The 22,053-nt window shown below is 37.1% G+C and overlaps 1 protein-coding gene across 1 annotated transcript; it reads left to right on the forward strand.

The window, feature by feature from the left end:
- The first annotated feature begins 16,714 nt into the window (after positions 1–16,714).
- LOC126704831 (uncharacterized) lies at positions 16,715–17,506 on the forward strand. The gene has a single exon (XM_050403827.1). It carries the CDS (start codon positions 16,715–16,717, stop codon positions 17,504–17,506), a length of 792 nt encoding a protein of 263 aa, XP_050259784.1.
- The last annotated feature ends 4,547 nt before the right edge of the window (positions 17,507–22,053 follow it).

Here is a 22,053-nt window from a genome sequence, read left to right on the forward strand (position 1 = left end):
GCTAGATTTGCATAATTAGTAGTTGTTGCATCTTCATCATTATCACAAGTTTAAGATGGAGATTACCCTTATCAATAGCTGTTGCGTCTTCTTCATTGCCAAACTTGATCATCTTGACAAACCTTTTATTTATTTGATTGTACCACATGTATTTATTTACATTTAAGATGGATTCTATTTGATTGTAAGATTTTTATGTCTTTTGATATAAATTAACTATCTGGTATGCTAGCCAAACCGTTTGCTTCTTCAGTTTTTTTTAATCTTTTACTTTGCCTCCAACACCATCATAATTGGTTCTCTCTCTCTCTCTCTCTATATATTTTGTAGGATCCAAGCAAGAAAGAGTTTAGGATGCTTGCTGTGTTATTCTCTCAATTTTTTTTTACAACATGAACAACTTGTAGCATTGAAGGAATTAATGAATATTTTATATCAATAGCTATTTGTTAATAGGTGTTTGACTGCTTTAGAATATGAAAAGTTTTAGGTTAAATGGGTAACAACTTTAATTTTGTTAAATTTTGCTTTTTAAATTACTAATAGTGATTTATCATGTTAAATTGGTAGTTTATTTGTATATTAATCAGCTACAATGTTGTAATGTTATTTATTTTTTCTTTCTAATTTGTGAGGTTTAATTCAAATAATTTTGAATAAATCCTCTGAAATCAAATTCAATACAAAAGGAATTTTGTTAGGGACTTTGTAAGGCTAAGGGGAGCTTGAAGATAATATAAGTTTTGGCCTCATGTAATATGCTTATATTGTGAGTTTCAGTTGCTACAAGTAGTATTGTAGTAACTTAGATATGAACCTCTAGATGCAACACAAATAGCTAAGGATAACAACATTCACTAATATTTATCTTTTAATTTAAATGGCATTTTGCATAATTGTTTAGCATTCATTAGATTTCATTTTAAGTAATTTTCTCATGCATCACACGGATTAGCGACTAGTTAAAAATAATAAATAAATGAATAAAAATCATTTTTGCAAACAATACGGACATGCTTTCCAAAAAAAAAAAAAGAAAGAAACTTTCTGTAGGGGAGTGTTCTTCCTATTGAGCTCCATAGGCCATGGACAACAGTCCCATCAAGAGAATAAAAGGGCCTGAGGGACCAAATCCGGCCCACGTCCTCTAGTAAGGAGGATCCAAGTTTAGGAAAGGGGAATAAGGGTCAACATCAAACCAGGAAGTGATCCCCCCATTTGCCGATGGAAGCGGATGAAGTCCATTGTAGCTTGGACAATTCCGACCAAGGATGTATAGCCAACAAAGTAGTCGAGGAGAAGCTCGAACCTTGAAATGCGGTTGAGGGGTCAAGTGAGATGGCTTACAACCTAAGCAACAGTCACCTCCATATTAATTAAGTGTTCCTACCTAACATAAGTCACATTTATTACTGAATGACCGGCCTAAACAATGATTTACCCTTAAAAGTCCATACTCATTATGAAAAGGAGGGAGGAGACACTTGTTGGGGCAAGTATCTTCTAACTCCTATCATGATAGCCCACTACTGAAGGGAAGGTCTTGGAGTATAAATGGCACCTTCATCCACACTGAGCACAGAAAAATTAGAGAGAGAGAGAGAGAGAGAGAGAGAGAGAGAGAGAGAGAGAGAGAGAGAGAGAGAGAGAGAGAGAGAGAGATTTGAGAGAATTTGTAATTGCCTTGGTATGAACATATCTTCAACAAAGCCTAGTTTGTAAATAATATTAGCATTCATATCCTATTCTCTTGTTTAGATCTCCCATTGTGAATTTTTTACCCTTATTACAAATTATTTGTGACGATAATATCCTTTAGAATGTCCAAGGAAAGTTGCAAAGATTTGACCCACCACTTCCATTTATCCCAACTTAGGGATGATGCTTTTCCAATCATTGCAAAATCTAAGAGTGCGATGAAAATTATGTGTTTGAGAGTGTGATAAATTTTTTGTGCTATAGCTCATCACATTTAGGGGTGGCAATTCATGTTTGTGGGTCGGGTTTGTGTCGTGTCGAGCCATAAGGATTCAGCTATATGGATTGACTCGAACCCAACCTGTTTAGTAAACATGTCAGGAATCCTCAACCTGAACATGACCTGTTTATTAAACAAGTTGACTCGACTTGGCACGTTTAACTTGTTTAATTAACAAGTCATGTAAAGGTCAATACAAATGACCCGTTCAATAATTTATTTGATTAATAAGTCATATCTAACCTATATAATTTTTATCAATTCTCATATATCTAAAATTAAATTACAATTACAACCATAAATATAGTAATAAACGTATAAAAAAACCCATAAATTAAGCAATAATATCAAAATAACTAAAAACTTTCTAAGCTAAGGAGTTAAAAGGGTCAAACGGGTTCACATGTTAAACACGAACATGATCCGTTTATTAAACGGGTTAGCCGTGTCAACCTGAATATGACCTGAACTTGTTTAGCCTCAACCCATGACCTATTTATAAACGGGTTAGTCGTATTGGGTTCAAGGGTCATGTCAGATTTTGCCACCCCTAATCACATTCACAAACACATAAATCTCATCACACTTGGCACTCCTAGGTTTTTCAGTAATTTGAAAATGCATCAACCCTAAATTTGCTTATTTGTGAGGTATTTAATTGATTTTTGTGTTGTTTGTTTGCTAGAAAATGAAGTATGAAAACAAAAAAGCCGACCTCCTCTAACTGTGGCTATCATGATCAATATGATGTGGGTTTGTCAGTGTATTGGTTGGTATTGGTTTTAAAAGTAACAAGTCAAAAGTCTTGATTTAGAGAAAAAATCCATTTTCACTTTGTCCAAACCGCACCAGAAATTACCACTATGTGCAATGCATGGGAAAGTTTGATAAAATATGATTTAAAAAAAAAATTTGTGTCTAAATATGAAATTTTATAATTACGATAGTTTTTAATAGACATGAAATTAGAATATAGAACTCTATATTCTATTGTCAGTCATTTATTATGATTGTGCTTGTATTTGAAACAATAAATTCTATCATATAAAGAAAATTTGATGTGTTAGGATTCTAATAAAGTGCTTAAATATAGAATATAATTTAAATTCAATTAAATTAAATATATATGTGTGTGTGGGGGGTAGGGGTGTCAATTCGGCTTAGTGTATCGGGTTCGTGTCGTGTCAAGGTAGGGGTATTCGACTAAATGGCTCAACCCTAACCCGACCCATTTAATAATCGTGTCATGATCCTTCAACCCTAACCCAACCTGTTAATAAGGCGGGTTGACCTGACCCAACCCATTTGACACACTTAATAAACGAGTCGTGTTGGGTTGACACGAATGTAACACAACTCATTTCAACCTGCATAATATTAAATATAACATCCATCTAGAAATAATTTTTTTTACATCCCAAAAAGCAATGCATACACTTCAAGTCTTCAACTCACATTCAAAATAATATAGTTTAACAAAAATATAACATTTATCTAGAAAATAAGTTCTTTACACTCCAAAAGAAGTGCATACACTTCAACCAAATTCAAAATAACTAAGTTTAACAAAAATAAAATAACATAGTTCAAAAAAAATATAATATCCTTGGAACTCGTCAAATACTAAGTATCAATATTGAAAGAATTTGAGTAAACAGTAGACTAATCCTGACTATGATCACTATTATCATCTATAGATTCTTTGTTGATGTCCAAATTCATAACATCTTCTACAAGCTCATCCAATTTTATTTGTGCAAGTTCTATGCCAAAAAAAAAAAAAAAGTATTAGTAGTTCTAGGGTCTGTAAAGTTTCAATTTCCAATTATATCCCTTGTAAATTTTTGTAATTACTCACTTTTCTTTTTAAATTTAAAATATATGTTGGATATAAAAGGTATTTGACAAATCTAAAATAAAATAAATATTTATTTGTTAAATGAGTTAAACGGGTTGTGTTAAGTGGGTCATTTCGGGTTGACACAAATAAATTGGCGTGTCAAACGTGTCTATTGCGGGTTATGCGGGTTGACCCGCTTATGACACGTTTCTTATCGTGTCGCTTTCGAGTCGACCCGTTTATGACCCAAACCCATTAAGGTCCAACCCTAACCGGAAAAAACCCGTATTGGGTTCGTGTCGTGTTCGCGGGTTGGGTCAAATATTGACACCCCTAGTGGGGGGGGGGGGAGGGGTCTAGTTAGCTCAATTGGTAAAGTCTCTGATTTTTTTATTTATTTTATTTTGTAAGAGATCTGAGATTCAATCCTCACCAATACCAAAAATCGATTGGTGTTCAGAAGTGGACGCCATAGGTTAAAACTCTCTAATATATATATAAGAGGATTCCCTTCTTTCAACTAGACTTTTTCATGTCAAAAATACCCTCATCAAGTATCCAATAACTTTTCTTACAAGTTTTTAAAAAATAGGGTCAATAACATCACACCAATTTCCTTCCTTTTTTTATTTTTATTTTTTTATACTTTCAAAAACAAACATCCTTAAATTTAGGTTTCATTTTTTTTCCAATTTCTTTTCACGTTCTTTTAAATCCAATTCAAAATTTTTTTTTGGCTATATTTTTTTCACGTTCTTTTTCACTCAGTAAGGATGAGTTTTTTTTTTTTTTAGTTTTTTAATTCAACCTATTGGATGAGATTTTTTTCTTTTTTGGATAGAATTATTGATGTAGGTGACCGTGGGATAAGGATTAGGGGTGTGCAAAAAACTGACAAACCAAAAAAACCGACCGAAATCGACAGAATCGTTGCCAAATTTTCGGTTTGGTTTCGGTTCGGTTCGGTTTGGTTTCGGTTTCGGTGCTGGATTTTTTCACACCAAAACCGACCGAATTGACAATATGTATATATATATATATATATATAGTACATAACTGATTAGTGGCTTAGTGGTATGCTCCTTGTGGTTTGGCTAGCTGATCCTAGGTTTGAGCCTTCGCATGGGGTGTGTGTTTTATTTAATTTTTTAAAACCCTAGAGCATGAGATAAATACGGAAATACCCCTCCCCTATTTTATTCTTCCCTTTTCTTTTCTTCAGTTCAGCCATCCCCTTCCCCAACTTTTTCTCTCAATTTTTTCTGTTTTTTTCCTTGGAATCATCGGTGCGATTGTTTGACACACACACAGAGAGTAAAATGGAAGAAGAAGCTTTCTCAAGCTCTCTTCACTCAAATTCTTCAGTCTCTTTCTTCAATTCAGCCGCTCCCTTCCCCAACGTTTTCTCTCAATTTTTTATCTTTTTCCTTGGAATCATCGGTGCGATTGTTTGACACATACACACAGAGCAAAATGGAAGAAGAAGCTTTCTCAAGCTTTCTTCACTCAAATTCTTCAGTCTCTCCGACTTGTATATCTCTGATTCTCATATAATCGGTGAGTTTTTTTTACACTTTAAACTATGTTTGTTTTGTTTCATTTATACTGTGATTTTTTTTTTCAAGTGAACGATGATTTTGCTTTAGAGTGATCTGTGTGAAAAGTTTTGAGCTTGTGGTTTTTAAAGATTTTGAGTGTGATTTTATATGCTTTGGTTTTTGCTTTATCGTTTGAAAAAGTGTGGTTTTGAAAATCTCAATAACCCTTTCTTTGAAAAACCGAAAATCGACTGAAATCGACCAAAACCGAAATACATCGAAACCGATTGATTTCTAGCCATTTCGGTCGGTTTTGGTTGAGAATTTCACAAACCGAAATATTTGGTTTCGGTTGGCCATACCCATACAAACCGTCCGAAACCGAACCGAGCACACCCCTAATAAGGATAGGGTTTTTTTTTTTTTTTTTTAATTTTTTTTCTTTCAACTAACAGTAGGTTTTTGTTTTGATAAGTAGGGTTGTTTTGAAAACATGAGTTAGTGGAAGAATGATTTTAATATATTTTTTTTAATTTTATCCTATTCCCAATCTTTTCAAAACACTTATCCCAATCTTTTCAAATACTACACCATTTTCAAATATACATTCAAAAAATAAATTACATTTACTACTTATCTGTCAAAAAAGAAATGCACATTTATCTTTTTATTTGTTTGGAAAAAAAAAATCACATACTACTTTCAAATTCAGATATTAAAATCACGTTTTAAAAAAATATCTCACATTCATCTCTTTTGTTAAATAATTATCTCTTTTAAGTGGTTCCAAAAATACCCTCAAAAAATAAACCGTTACTCCTCTTAGAATTAGGGTTAGCAATGTCAAACACCATTCAACCTTTCCCTAAAAAACATAAAATCAGTGAACTCACTAAATACACAATCATCCACCTCCTGCCTCACACTGTTTTTGAAAGCCATTTTGTGAATGAATACTACTTAAAAGGTTTGTAAACATTTAATTTTGGTACCACATCCTCTTTGTACAAAATATATATATATATATATATATATAACTCCCACGCCTGTTGCTTGTTGCTGTGCAAAGACCGCTCTATCAATGTTGATCTTGTACCAAGGAGGTTTTGGATTAATCCACAACTTCGAGTCTTTCATAGTAGATGTTAATGGCCGAAAGTTTGCTACCTGGAATTCATTGAACAAAGAACTTGCTTTGTGATTAATCATTCTAGCTGTCTATCTAGTTTTCCCTTGCCAAACTTGATATTGGTTGAACCAAATGCTCCAAGCAATAGTGATAACTAGTTCCAGAATATCATTACCCACATGTTGCACGAACTTAAGATATGCAAAGCAGGTCAATAAACTCAAGAAAGTGTACCCCATTGAAGTCAAGCAGAAGGCTAGAGAGCATCCATAAGTCAAGAGTTTTTTCACAATGCCAAATTAGGTGCCCGCTAGTCTCAGCCTCCAACCCGCATGCCTCACATATTGGACTGTCCAAGACTTTTGGATGGTAGAGGTTAGCTTTGGTTAGAAGTATATTTCGACTTGCATGCCATGCAAATTTCTTAATCTTATTTGGAACATTAAGACTCCATAGAGATTTCTAAACGCTCCACGTTGCTGTTCATTCGAAGTTTTAGGACTTGGGCCAGTTGTGATGGAAAAAGCAACTTTGTAGGCGCTACAAACCCTGAATTGACCTCTAGGGTTATAAACCCAGATCAAGTGGTCCACTGGTAGTCTAGAGGTCAAGGGAATGCCTAGGATCATGGTGGCATCCTCGGAAGAGACAACCTGTCTGATCAAGTTCGTGTGCCAGCATTTATCCAAAAGATTAATGAGAGTACTCACCCGTGCATCAAGTGGCAATCCAACCGGTGGTGAGGTTATTTTAAAAGTGGAAGGAGTCGGGAACCATTTATCATGCCGGCCAGACCCTAATAGATTCCCCATTCCCCACTTGCCATTGGTAACCTCTTTGGACAATTGATCAAGCCGAGAGAATGCTCCTCCAAGCATATGATAGGTGGTGGCCCAATTCAGCAGATAGAAAATCACTAGTAGGAAAGTATCAAGCTTTAAAAATTCTGTGGACTAACTTCTTGTTAAAAAAACAAATATAAACAAAGTTTTTCACAAGTTGAACTCAAATTATACATAAACAGGTTGGTTAATTCATAGCCTTAATATATACCAAGGTGCTATGGCTCTCGAAGATCGGTGGCAAATGGTGTAGATTTAGCTACCAAAGAAAATCTTGAACTCAATCATACAAAATACATATTTTTTTACTCAAAAAAATTGTACCATAATTATTCTAACATAAGAAAACTGAATATATGTTAATTTTATCTACAACTAAACTGACAGAAAACTCAAGAAAAAAAAAATGAAAACCATAAATATGAAATTTGTACTCAAAACCCAAAATCTTAAAAAATTTAGCTCTAAAATAAGCCCAAAGTCGTACCATTACCAACAGCATGATCTTCATGCCCATTGTTGTCATCAACATCACATTCATAGACCAACTCCCATCACATTATTCTTAGATCTGAATTAAATCAAAGAAACTAAAACTAAAGAAAGATGTAGAACTTTAATCATAATTGACTAAAACTAAGGAAACCGATATATCAAGCTAGCAAAAGCAATTGAGTTGAAAGAGCACTTGCAAACTTGATCCCTATAAATTTCCCTATTGATAGCGGAGTAGATTGGAATACACCCAACAACACACCAAGGGAAAAAAAAAAAAAAAAAACGTTTTCAATCACAAAATCAGAATTTTTATTTATTTATTTTTTTAATACAATGGCCCTAAATTCTTAAACAAAAAAAAAGAGGAAAAGAATTCATAAAGCTGTAGAAAAACAAATAAAAACCGGTATAGTGGTTTACCAAATGAAAGTGACTAAAGCATGTCCTAAAGCCATGTTTATAAAAAATGTGGCCATTGGTCCGATCCTATAGCCTCGTTTTAAATGTGGCTATAGCTTTCACCTATAGCCACGTTTAAAACCCAGTTATTGGTCCGATCCTATAGCCACATTTTAAACGCGGCTATAGCTTTCACCTATAGCCACGTTTAAAACGCGGCCATTGGTCCTTGCCTATAGTCGAGTTTGAAAAAGTGTGGCCATAGACCCCTCAGGCCTATAGTTATGGGGTTTAGGCCATGATTGAAAACGCGGCTATAGGCCAAAAACGTGACTATAGAATCTTTTTTTTTTTTTTTTTTTTTTTTTTTTTTTGTAGTGTGTATTTGTAGTAGAATTAATAGAAATTCAAAATATTGTTAATCATTAATTTAGAGTTTGGATGGCTCTTCATGAATTGAAAACTCTGAGAATTATAGCTAATATTAGTATGAAATCTTTTAAACGATTAAATCCCTAACATTGCTCATAGTGAAACATAAAGGAGTTTAGTAAAAATACACACTCTCTTGTCTGAAGCAGTCAACATCTAGATACATCGTTTTCTCAAGAAACAATAATGACACTATGAAACAAATTATTATTTTAAGAAAAAAAATGAACATGCAGCATTCCAAGGCCAAGGGAATCCTCTTTGCCTTGTCCAAGTAAATATTGCAATTTCTGAAAATGGGGTTTTCTTCTTTGTAACAATGAGCTTCAACCTAGGCTTGTATAAAAGGTTAAGAAGTCTACCTTGAACAAAGGCAACTTCAGTAGCAACAGAACTCAAAATGGAGCATTTGACCAACACCCATATAGATCTATCAAGTCTTGGACGCTGAACATAATAGTTTGTATCTGATAATGCAAGGAAATCTGTCTAAATATCACTTTCAAACTCTGAGTGACAGTGATACTACATTACTACTTGAGCAACAATTAGATCAAAAGGGTTAGAGAAGCAAACCCAATGAAACCACATATATTATCAAGCTCGTTCAATCCCATATAACACACACAATTTATCAGCTAGATTATAAAAATCAATATTAAAAAAAAAATCAATTAAACCATAGAGAAATTTAGAGAGAGTGTGGCTGTTGTGTGTGGAGAGCCAAAACACCAAAATCACACATCTCACAACATAAGAACCCTTTATCATCTGCTCCTCTATTTCTCACTCAATCTCCAAGAAACCCACCAAAATAGCCTTTGCTTCCATGCATTTTTTGGTCGTGCCTTCCCCTTGCAGCCTCACCAACTCAACGGAGTCCTCTTTGCCTCTCTCTCTCTCTCTCTCTCTCTCTGCAAATGAAAAGAAAAATAATGCAAAAGATCAAACTGCCCACAAACTTTTTGGTCCATATAAAGTTTTAAGGATTAAAAAAAAAAAAAAAAAAACCGCTTAGAGAATTTGCATCCGCAATTTGCATCCTATTCTATTTTACCATCTTAAAAAGCTACTTTATCAATTATATCATATCATTTTATAACACAACCAACATCCTAACTTTTATTTTCCTATTCTACTCATTAAAATAATATATTTTACCCACTAAAATAATATAATATATTCCAATACAACTCTTGCTCTTTCTTCTCCCCCATCTCTCTTCCACTTTATCAATTAAAATATATTATAATTTTTACTAAAGTGCTACAGTGTCATCCTACATTTAGGATGACACTGTATCACAATTGCAAAAAAATTTGCAATGGTAAGATTTTAAAAGTTTGGCTGCTGGGCTTTTTTTGTACCTTTATGCTAAATTTTCCCTACATATACCATTTACAATTGCCAATGAGAATGCTCTTACAACAAGCCCAAGTTTTCACACTTGCGTTGTCTTCATGCAAGGCTTTCATATATAAGTGTGTCGATTAATTTTTCCTAAGTCGTTTTATCAAACAAAACCAAACCAATTCTCCTTTTTTATATATAGTATAAGATGAGATAAGAAATATGTTTTATTCCATTGTTAAGTGGAATTAAACAATATATTCAAAAAGAAAATTACCACACATTCATGATATTAACAAATACTCACAAACACAAAGAACATGAACAAAATAAATTGTTCTTAACATTTCTGAAACCTCATGTATAAGGAAATACTTGGGTTTCTCCTTAAACCCCAGAGGAGCAGCCCAGAACAAGCATAATTTCATTGTGGAGAGAGTGATCTCAAAACTCTCAGGATGGAAGGAAAAATTTCTCTCCTTTGCTAGGAGGACTGTGCTTATTAGATCTGTCATGACAGCGCTTCCTAACCATGTTATGAAAGGGGTAGCACTTTCGAGCCATTTGTGTGAAAAACTTGACAAAATAAATAGAGATTTCCTTTGGGGTTCATCTACGGAAAAGAAAAAACTACACTTGGTGGGTTGGAGCAAAATTATCAGGCCTAAGGAGGAAGGAGGCCTTGATATATAGGCAATAAGGGCAAAAAACATTGCCTTGCTTGCAAAGCTCAACTGGCGATTATATCATGAAAAAGATTCAATTTGGGCGAAAGTCCTCTTGAGCAAATATTGCTCTCACCAGCATGGGCTGTCACTAGACCTCGATAAGCTTCCTTGTTCCTCGAATTGGGTTGCGATTTAAGTGGGGTTTCCAATCTTTAAGCAAGGCATCTGTTAGAATGTGGGAAACAAGTCGGGTTTGAGTTTTAGGGAGAGCAATTGCGTGAAGGGCAACTCTGTTAGAGAGCTTATTGAAGGCCCTCTTACTCAACAGGAGGAACATCGGACTGTTGCTGAAGTCCACCAAAATGGGATTTGGAAATGGGAAAATATTTCTTTTGAACTCCTTAGGCAAATTGTTGATAGAATCCAAGCCATACACATTCAAGCATTTGGCGAAAAAGATGATTCTTTGATGTGGAAATTCTCCCTTGATGGGGATTTTAGCATGGCATCGGCTTATCACCTGGCCATTGTTGAGCAGCCTAAGCCCCCTCCATTCATGGGCAGCTGGATTTGGAGTTTAGAAACTCTGCCAAAAATCAATCACTTCTTTTGGCTATGCAACCATGGTAGCATACCAGTGAGGCAAGTCATAAAGGCTAGAGGCATCAATTGCATTGGAAATTGCCCTTTGTGCTATGTACAGGAAGAATCTATATTACATGCCCTCAGAGATTGTCCAGTAGCGAGGAAATTCTGGTTGAGCATGGGAGTGCCTCAAGCCTTGAATGATTTTCTTTCCCTTGATCTGATGGATTGGCTTAAGCTTAACTGCTTATGCAATAGCAGTATCCATGCCAACGGTCTTCCTTGGAGCTCTCAATTTCCCTTTGCTGTGTGGCTATTATGGAAACAAAGAAATAAGGCTGTTTTTGAAAACTCCCCTCTCAACTCGAAGTTGAATAACCTGTGTATCCAAACTGCTAGAGAGTATTTTTATTGTGTGAGCAAAGGCCAGAAGATTAAGCAACAAAATGTAGTACAAGGGCGCTAGAACAGACCACCAGTGGGATGGTTTAAATTGAATTCTAATGGCGCCTCTTTTGGGAATCCAAGTAAGGCAAGTGGGGGTGGCCTTATATGTGATCACCATGGGAAATGGATAAAGGGTTACATGAGGCATATCGGGTTTGCATCCAGCATAACAGCTAAGTTTTGGGCTCTGAAGGATAGGTTGCTGCTTGCATCACAGCTCGGCATCACTCAGCTCCTTGTGGAGTTGGATGCCAAAGTTGTGGTGGACCTAATGCGCTCTTCAAAATCCTCCAATAACTCCTTTTCTTCTCTTCTCAATGATTGTAGGTACCTCCTTCGTCAATTCCACCAAGTCAAGATCAACCACATTTTTCGAGAAGCGAATAGATGCATGGACAATCTCACTAAAGGAGGCTGCACCCTTATAGGGAATTTTTTTATTTTAGACTCTCCTATTTCAGAAGAATTATGTATTATCTTAGACTCCGATGTTTCTAGTTTGTATTCCTTAAGGCTTTCAGCCAGTACTACGCCTTTCATGGCTAGTTAATTAATGCAGATCATCCATTTTAACCACACAAAAAATAATAAATAAATAAAATATTAATTTATTTCATTTCATAGGGTTACTATTCCCCTGCAGTTTGAAGCTACCAAACACATCTTGACACTTGTCTAAGATTGTCTCCTCTTAAACTTGGTGCATCTTCATTATGTGCAGCCCTAAGAATTTCTAGATCTTCCAAAAAATGATTGTTCTCATTGATTTCAACAGTCTTCTCCATTTGAATCTGTAAAAAGCCAGAAGTTTTCTAATAGCATTCAAGAAAATGTTGTAGTTTACTTCTACCACATCCACATGGTTTGTACAACTTACCTTTTAACAATGCCTGATGTGCAACTTTTGCGTCCAGCTCCCTCTTCCTTTTGGCCTCAGCTGCAGTAGCTTCTGCTTTGGCCTTCCTTCTAAACTCTTCGGCAGCCTTGGCCTCTGCTTGCAACAGTGCATTTTCTAATGACAAAATGCAAAGTAAAAAAATCAATATCTAGTATGGCTTACTGATTAGGATAAGCTCCAGGCATACAAAAATGCACATTGATCACACAGAAGTGAGGTTTCAAGATAAGCAGTCGCTGACCTTGTTTCTGCCACCTTTCAAGTTCCTTTCTCTCTCTATTTAGAGTTTTTCAGGATCCCTTTTTCAACCTGAACCTAGAATCACACAGTAAATAAAGTTCCGAATTCAAGTGCCTAGCAATCCTATGGGAGCAACCAACCTTTTCAAGTGCCTTTTCTAAATCTTTAAGGGGCTTGCAAGGAAGGATGCCCAAGAGCTTATAAATGCATGATTAAACTTATACTCAATCCATAGTGTGTTGTAAGGGAAGGGTGCCCAACAGTTTATAAACATATGGTTAAGCTTATACTTAATCCATGTGAGACACTAGGATCATAACATACCATCACGCTTCGCAGCCGACGTCTATGACGACTCACTTTAGTGATACTGACCCAATGGTAGGATCCGACCACAAAGTTGCAACTCATTTGATCCTACCTGATGGTAGCCCTTTCTCTTTTGGTGGCTCCACTCACCTATCAGTAATTTTAATTTAGCCTCTAGGTCGCCCCCTCCGGGATCCAACCACAAAGCCGTAACTCATTTGATCCCATACTCAATGAGTTACGTTCGATTACTTGACGTGGTGGTTAGCTCTGATACCAAATGTTACAAACCCATGGGTAGAATTCACCCTGGAAAACCGGCTTGCAAGAGGTGCTCAAGAGCTTATAAACACATGTTTAAAATTATACTTAATTTATGTGGGATACTAGGATCATAACATACTCTCCCCTATAATGTTACAACGTGAAGGATGTGATCAATGATACCCCAAAACTAACAGTAAATATCTCATTAGTAATATAAATGCTCATTCAATGCTCTCTTGCTTGGCTAAGAACTTTTAGCTCCTCATATATATATATATATATATATATATATAACATCCTTAATCATGTGTTTCTCAAACGAGTCCTGATCTCAAAATGATTTAAGCCTAAACCTAGGATGCACGAACAGGAACATAGGTATAGGTATAACATGGCGACATAAGCAAATTTTTGAAATATTATGACATGATACGGCAGATTGGACACTATTGAACACCATTTACGACACCCCATGAAATGTCTGTGCATCCTAGACCTAAACAGGGAAATCCTCCACTCCCCTCTCCAAATTTCAGTAAATTGAAAACAAATTGTGAAACCAAAAAAAAAAAAAAACAAATGAACAGTTCACAAAAACACAAACCACCACCGGATGAAGACTTTGAATCATACTGTGCTAGTGTTTTCTTCTTTTTAGAGGTTGGAAATTGAATAGTAGTTTCATCAGTCCTAACTGTAAGCTTCTTCTCAATAGTTTTCCATCTTGTTTCAAAAAATTCACTTAGTTTTTTGGCCATAGGATGAACAACATTTGTGGTGGAAGGGTTGTAAGCCATTGCATTGGAGTAAGCCACACATCTGAAGCAAAATCCCATGGACTGGTTTATTCACCTAAAGCCGTCTTAGTCTTAATCGTTTTGGTGCTCGCTCTGTTTGTTTCACTGGAAAACCTTCTGTAAAGATAGTTTTTCATATTTTCCAATGTTTGGTAGCATAAAAAAAAACTGGTCAATGGAAAATTATCTTTGGTCAACGGAAAACCCAAATAAAAATAAGGCTTATTTTCTATAAGTTGTTTTCCCAAAAAAATTTTTGGAAAACAATCTCTCTCTCATGCGTTGCATCTCCTATAAATATTATCTTCATTTGTAGCCGTGGGAAACATAGTTTTTTGGTGCCTTCTCTCTCTCATGGTAAGCTTTCTCACTTTTTCTCTCTTCCCTTTGCTTTTTCTCTCTTCACACCCTCACTGTCACTAACTCTGGTCTTTCCTCTTCCCATAGATCTCTCTCTCTCTAATTGTCTCTCTTCTCTATGTTCTCCATGTTTCTCTTCCCCTCTATAATACAATTTTCTGATTAGATTTTTTTTTTCCTTCACTGATTGATTAATAGCACCGACTTCTAGAGGAGAACAAATTTGCAGTGGTAATTATTTCATTTTTTTTTCTACCAAAATCCCAATTCTTTGCTTTGAATTTCAAGCTTGATTTTCTTTTTCTCTAAGAAATTTTTGGTTTGATGGATTTCAAGCAGAAGTTACTTTTTTTTCGTACATAAAGTGCAAAAAAATTAAAAATTAAAAAGAAAAAAAGAAAAAGAAGAAAGAATGAATGAAGTAAAAGATGAAAATTTTAAACATAGTACCTATATTACTCTAAATTTCTTTTACATGGGACAATCTTTACTGTAGACTAATAATATTGTTATATAATGGCTTTTCTCTCTCCCTCGTAGGAGCACCTCTCTCTCTCACTCTGTAAGAGCCTTTCACTCCTCTCCCGTTTGGAAGAGATCTCAGCTCCCCTTGGTGGGGTTTTCCGCCCCATAAACACACTTCTTTCCCAATGGAGCAAGCAGTGATTGAAGAACTACAAAACCTCTACCTCACCAAAGAGGAAGAAGAGGAAATACAAATAACAGTACAAAGCCGGGATGATCTTTTAGAAGAGTGCTCATTAAGTTTGTTTGGTAGGCTTCTTTCAGAGAGGCAGCAAAATGTAAGAGCTCTGAAAAGCACTCTAAGAGCTGCATGGAAAATGGGGTCAGAGCTGAGAATAGTTGAGGTAGGAAGCAACATTTTACAATTCAAATTTAGCTACAGTTATCAAAGAGATTGGGTAGAAAATAGTGGGCCATGGAACTTTGAGAATAATCTGCTTCTCTTGTGTAGATGGAGAAAAGGCCTCACTGTAAAAAATATAGTCTTCACTCACTCCCCTTTTTGGGTCCAGCTGTGGGGATTGCCTTTTGAGCTTATGTCAGAGGAGGTTGGGCAAGATATTGGAAGAAGTTTGGGACGCCTTATTGAAGTAGATAAACGGGCATGCCAACTGGACCAGGCAAAGTTCATGCGCATCAGAGTAGATGTTCCAATAGATAAGCCTCTCCGTAGAGGCGGAAATGTTGTAAGCAAAGATGGTGAGAAGTTCTGGATTCATTTCAAGTACGAAAGACTTCCAACATTTTGCTTCCTTTGTGGAATGCTCGGTCATGACGATAAGCATTGCCAGACTTCTACAAACCAGCAGGGCACTCCAAAGCAATATGGAGAATGGTTAAGAGCAAATGGAAACTTCAAAGGAGGAAATCCAAGTTTCAAGGGAGGGAATGCAAGGCAAAGAACTTTCTCAAGTAACAATCAAAATGCTGAGACTGAAAACAGAGCAAATGAAGATGGTACCGCTGCTATGGGCCGATCCTCTGTCTCTCCGGCGTGTCACATGGAAGAAAACAGGGAAAGTGAAAGTTTTCAAAATTCAAAATTACACGGCAAGTCCACTCAGAGGCAGGGCAGTGGCGTGCTAGACACTCACATAAGTCAGGTGGCTGATGTTAGACTTGGATGGGACATAAAGGCAACTGGAGACATGATTTTGGGACAAGCTGAAGGATCATGTGGAGTGAAATCTGATCCAATCCCAATGGAAAAGTTTGAATCAATGACTAGGCTTGAGGAATGCAGTGGTATACTCAGTAAAAGTTACCCCACTTCAACAGGGGAGTACTACGCTGAGGTAAGCAACCCACTTAAGCCCAAAAATTGGGCCGAAACTCATGGAAAAAATAAGGTCTCAGCAACAGCCCAAGTAGTTACAAAAAGCTCACAGAGGAAATGCCGTATAAAGAAAATAGCAAGGGAACAAGGCTCGGCCCAGGGAAAAGAAAAACAAGCCAAAGGTCCAAATATTGGCACAAAACGTCAGTTAGCTTTGCTCTTAGCAGAAGAAGAAGAAAACACAGCCAGAAAAAAGACATGTATGGAAGTTGATGGAAGTGTTACTGAGGAAGCGATTTCATCGGCGGTGGCTGCAGTGCAGCACTGCCGGGAGCCATGAACTCCCTAGGATGGAACTGCCGGGGGCTTGGGAACCCCTGGTCAGTTCGTGCATTGCACGATCTAGTGCGATATTTAGATCCCAAAATAGTCTTCCTTTCGGAGACTAAGGTCAGGCAGCGGAGAATGGAAAGAATAAAGGAAAGAATCGGTCTTGCGAATGGACTTTTTGTTCCGTGTCAAGGGCGCAGCGGTGGCTTGGCTCTTTTATGGTCGAGGGAGATAAATCTGGAAATTCAAAGCTACGGCAGCTACCACATCGATGCAGTTGTCACAGAGGAGAGCTCAAATTTTAAATGGAGGCTCACAGGTTTTTACGGTCACCCCCAAACTCACATGAGGCAAAAATCTTGGGATTTACTGGCTTATTTAAAGAGTCAATCCCAGCTCCCTTGGTTTTGCTATGGAGATTTCAATGAAATTCTATCAATGGAAGAAAAATCAGGTGGAGTGGCAAGATGTCAAAGTCAGATGGATAAATTTCGGGGCGTGGTTAATCTTTGTGGTTTCAAGGACCTGGGTTACTTGGGGACAGACTTTACTTGGTGCAATATGCAGTCTGGTGACAACAGAATGTATTTGAGGCTAGACAGGGCTTTTGCAACTAGTGATTGGATTGATAAGTTTGGTGAGGTAAGAGTTAACCACCTGGTGGATTCCACTTCAGATCATTGTGTTATGTTCGTTGCAGACTCCAGAATTCCAAAACAGCCTCGCGCAAGGCGTTTTCACTTTGAGGCCATGTGGACGAAAAATGAAGCATGCACAGATATTATTGAGTCGGCCTAGAGCAGTGTAGGCAATGCAAATACATCGGAAGGTATGGTTGCTGCTTTGAATGCTTGTGCAATTGATCTTAAAGCCTGGAGTTCTACTAATTTTGGTCAAATCCCGAAAAAAATTCAAGAGAAAAGAAAACGACTAAATTCTCTGGTTCAAGCTGATAAAGATGGTCTGCTGGGGGATGAAATAAATCAGACTAGAAAAGAAATTAATGAGCTTCTTGACAGTGAGGAAACTTACTGGTGTCAGCGGTCTAAGGCTCACTGGCTCAAAGAGGGAGACAGGAATACGAAATTTTTCCATACCCGTGCCTCAGAAAGAAGGAAACAAAATACCATTCTAGGTATCTGGGATAAATCTGAGAACTGGTGTGGTGACCAGGACAGTATAGCTAGAGCAGCTATTGCCTATTTTGAGGAAATATTTACCACTTCCTCGCCGAGTCAGATTGAAAAGGTGACTGATCTCATCCCAATGAAGGTGACTGATGAAATGAACATGGAGCTAACCAGAGGCTTCACCAAAGAAGAAGTTGTTGCAGCCCTAAAGCAGATGCACCCTACAAAATCTCCTGGCCCTGATGGTATGTCCGCACTTTTCTTTCAAAAATATTGGAGCATAGTAGGCACTAATGTTTCTAATTTAGTTCTGAATGTTCTTAATCATGGCATGTCTATTTCTGAAATTAATAGAACTAATATAGCCCTTGTACCAAAAAACAAAAATCCTCAGAGAATGACTGATTTTAGGCCAATTAGCCTTTGCAATGTGATATATAAGTTGATTTCAAAAACTTTGGCTAACCGTCTCAAAGCTATTCCGCCTTTTATCATTTCAGAAAATCAGAGTGCTTTTGTAGCTAATAGGCTCATCACTGACAATGTCTTGGTAGCTTATGAAATTATGCACTATCTAAAACACAAAAAGAATGGGAATGATAGCTTCATGGCAGCTAAGCTAGATATGAGCAAAGCTTTTGATAGGGTTGAATGGTCTTTCATTGAAATGGTAATGAGGAAATTGGGCTTTAACGAGTCATGGATTGGTCTGGTGATGAAGTGTCTAACTTCGGTTACATACTCAGTTATCATCAATGGCTCGGTTCATGGAAGTATTGTGCCTACTAGGGGACTCAGGCAAGGAGACCCTCTGTCTCCCTATTTATTCCTGCTATGTGCTGAAGGTTTTTCAGCTCTCATAAATGAGGCAGCCCGGAGTCAGCTACTAAATGGTATATCCATTTGTCGAGGTTCCCCAAGAATAAATCATCTGTTCTTCGCTGATGACAGTCTTCTCTTTTGTAAAGCCAATGGTACTGAATGCAACAAGTTGAAGGAAATTCTCAGAACTTATGAAGATGCATCGGGACAAAAGATAAATACTGAAAAGTCTTCAATCTTTTTCAGCCCAAACACCTCTCAGGAGCACAAAGATGAAATCATAAACATACTTGGGCCTATGACCGATTCCCATCACACAAAGTACCTTGGCCTCCCCTCAATCATTGGTCGGTCAAAAAAGCTTATTTTTGCGGAGATAAAAGAGAAGGTTTGTAAAAAGCTGGCGGGTTGGAAGGGTAAATTGCTCTCCTTGGGGGGTAAGGAAATTCTTATTAAAGCGGTGGCTCAAGCCATCCCCTCTTATACGATGAGCTGTTTCCTTCTTCCTAAATGTCTTTGTGATGACCTCGAAAGAGAGATGAGAAGCTTTTGGTGGGGCCAAAAACATCAAGAGACCAAGATTGCTTGGGTTGGATGGCAGAAAATGTGCAAGCCCAAATCTCTTGGCGGGATGGGCTTCAGGAACTTGCAAGCTTTTAACCTTGCCTTGCTTGCGAAACAAGCTTGGAGGATTCTTACTAACCCCTCCTCCCTAGCTGCTCGGGTGCTAAAGGCCAAGTATTTCCCCTACGATGACATCCTTAATGCAAGCCTAGGCAGCAGCCCCTCTTTTACATGGCGAAGCATTTTTCATAGTCTCGAAGTCATTAAGAAAGGAACTCGTTGGAGAGTGGGAAATGGTCGGTTAATTCACATTTGGGAGGATAAATGGCTCCCCACCCCTTCCACTTACAAAGTCATCACCCCTCCTAGGGATTTTGAGGGCTTTCCCATGGTCTCCTCTCTCATTGATCAAGAGACTAAATGGTGGAAAACTAGTGTTATCCAGGCGCTCTTTTTGCCTTTTGAAGCGGACATTATTCTGAAAACTCCTCTAAGTCAGAATTTACCGGAGGACAATCTTATTTGGATTGGAAACAAAAGAGGTGTTTTCACTGTCAAGAGCGCTTACCACATAGCTGCCAATCTCCAAGACGGTATTGATGTGGGGGAATGTTCTTCTGGAGACTCAAATGCTCATCTTTGGAAAAATTTGTGGAAGCTGAAACTTCCTGCAAAAGTCAAAATATTCTCTTGGAGAGCTTGCGTGGACGGGCTTCCAGTGAAGGTAAAGATGGTGGAGAGAGGTATTAAATCTGACTCTGATTGTCCTGTTTGTGGGGAAATGCCTGAAAGTCTTTTTCATGTTTTAATTTCCTGTGACTTTGCTCTATCGGTGTGGTCACTTTGGCAAGATTGCCCTTTAATATCCCTGCTGAATGCAAAAGACTTTACTGGTCTGCTGCACCAAATTTGTTCAAACTCTGATGGAGTTTCATTAGAATATTTTTTTGCAATATCCTGGTCCATATGGTATAACCGAAATCAGATAGTTCATAATGAGCGTGGTCTTTCCCCTCTGCAAGTCTGGGAAATGGCGAAGAGAGTTGTTGATGACTTCCAAGAAGCTAACTTGCTGCATTTGTCCTCGACACAACCATCAAACGGTGGCTGGGCAGCGCCTCCCCCAGGTTTTTTCAAAATTAATGTTGATGGTGCGTCGTCCTTGGATGGTCAGGGGGTGTCGGGAGTGGGAGTGATCATTCGTGATGCTAATGGTGGTGTGTTTGCTGCTCTCTGTAAAGCCTTGCCTATGCACTATTCGGCTGAATGGACTGAACTCTTTGCTATGGAGCAGGGTGTCCTCTTGGCTCAGGAAATGGGTGTTCAGCAGGCAATCTTTGAATCTGATGCTTCCTCTGTCGTTCAAGCCATTTCTCAAGACCTCTGTGGTGGTGAATCGGGCCACTTGATCCAAGGAATACAGAGCGCGAAATTGCACTTCTTGAGCTGCTCATTTCGACATGTGAAAAGGGACTCCAACAGGGCTGCCCATGAGCTTGCCCAATATGCAAAATGTAAAAATGTCAGCTGTGTATGGAAAGGTGTTTCTCCGCCTTTCTTAGATTCTCTGCTTCATTCGGGTATAGGCTGATTGCTGTATGTTGTTTGACTGATGTTTGTTGTAGGCTAAGGCCCTGTTGTACCCCTTTTCTTATGTTAATGATATTACACATTTTCTCTTCAAAAAAAAAAAAAAATATATTGTTATATAATGAATGATAATTGTTTAGGGGAATTGCATTTGTTGGTAGATACTTTATGTAGATACTATGCAGTGATGATATATTATGCAGATACATTATATAAATACATAATTTAGAGTAATATTGAAAATTTGTGGTTGACCATAGTAGACAATTAGTATACCAACAAAAAGAGTAGACAATTAAAAGTTATTGTTATTTATACTTATTGAAAATGTATTCCCCTGTCAAATTTGTGTGTGTGTGTGTGTACATACGTACGTATATTATTGTCCATATATATGGGCAAAATGAGTGGTAGAGATCATGAAAATTTGACAACTAATTAATTTTGATTGTGTCTATTGTCAACATTTTAGTATGAAAACCAAATTCATTATTGGTTTTTTATTTATAATGATTACATTAGTTGGTTTACATAATACACATATTTTAAATTATACAAGAAATATTTTTAAAAAATTGCATACCAAATTACATTCTCAAGCTCATTTTCAAGGTCGTTACCAAACACTAAAAAATGAGATAGTTTTCTTGAAAATGCTCTTTGGAAAATGAACAATTTTCCAGAAAACGTTTATGTTGAAACAAACAGAGCATTAATGACAGTGAAATAATCAGGGTTGTTCAACTCAACAACATTAATTGGTTTATTAAATACCCAAGCAAGCTGATGCGACCTCATACTCTCCAACAATGTCTTACATCTTTCCAACAACATATCATTGGAGGAAATGCTCGTTGGTCTACTCTTTTTCTTGCTATGTGTAACTTCAGATCACGTTTGGGTTTCTTGTGGTTGTTGTACGCTTAATGGGAAGCTCATGGTTAATGGGCTATTTTGGATGAGGCCCAATAGGGTAAAATCTCAACTAGTAAATGGGCTATTTTGGATTCCAGTTAGTTCCATTGATAAATCTCATATGGTTGTATAAGAGATCTGGGGTTCAATCTTTGTCAAAACCAAAAACTGATTGGTGTCTTAGTTTGATGATAGAGAGCTATCATCAGGAGCGGACGTCATAGGTTAAAACTCTTTAAGAAAAAAAAAAAAAATATATATATATATATATTTTTTAAATGAGAGAGAAAGAGAACTTTGTAATTGTGATATTGGCGTAAATGG

This window comes from Quercus robur, chromosome 11 (genome assembly GCF_932294415.1).
Source record: "Quercus robur chromosome 11, dhQueRobu3.1, whole genome shotgun sequence".
Lineage (NCBI taxonomy): Eukaryota > Viridiplantae > Streptophyta > Magnoliopsida > Fagales > Fagaceae > Quercus > Quercus robur.

Coding starts and splice junctions, on each gene's coding strand:
- LOC126704831 (XM_050403827.1), top strand. CDS start 16,715: ATGAACTCCCTAGGATGGAACTGCCGGGGGCTTGGGAACCCCTGGTCA.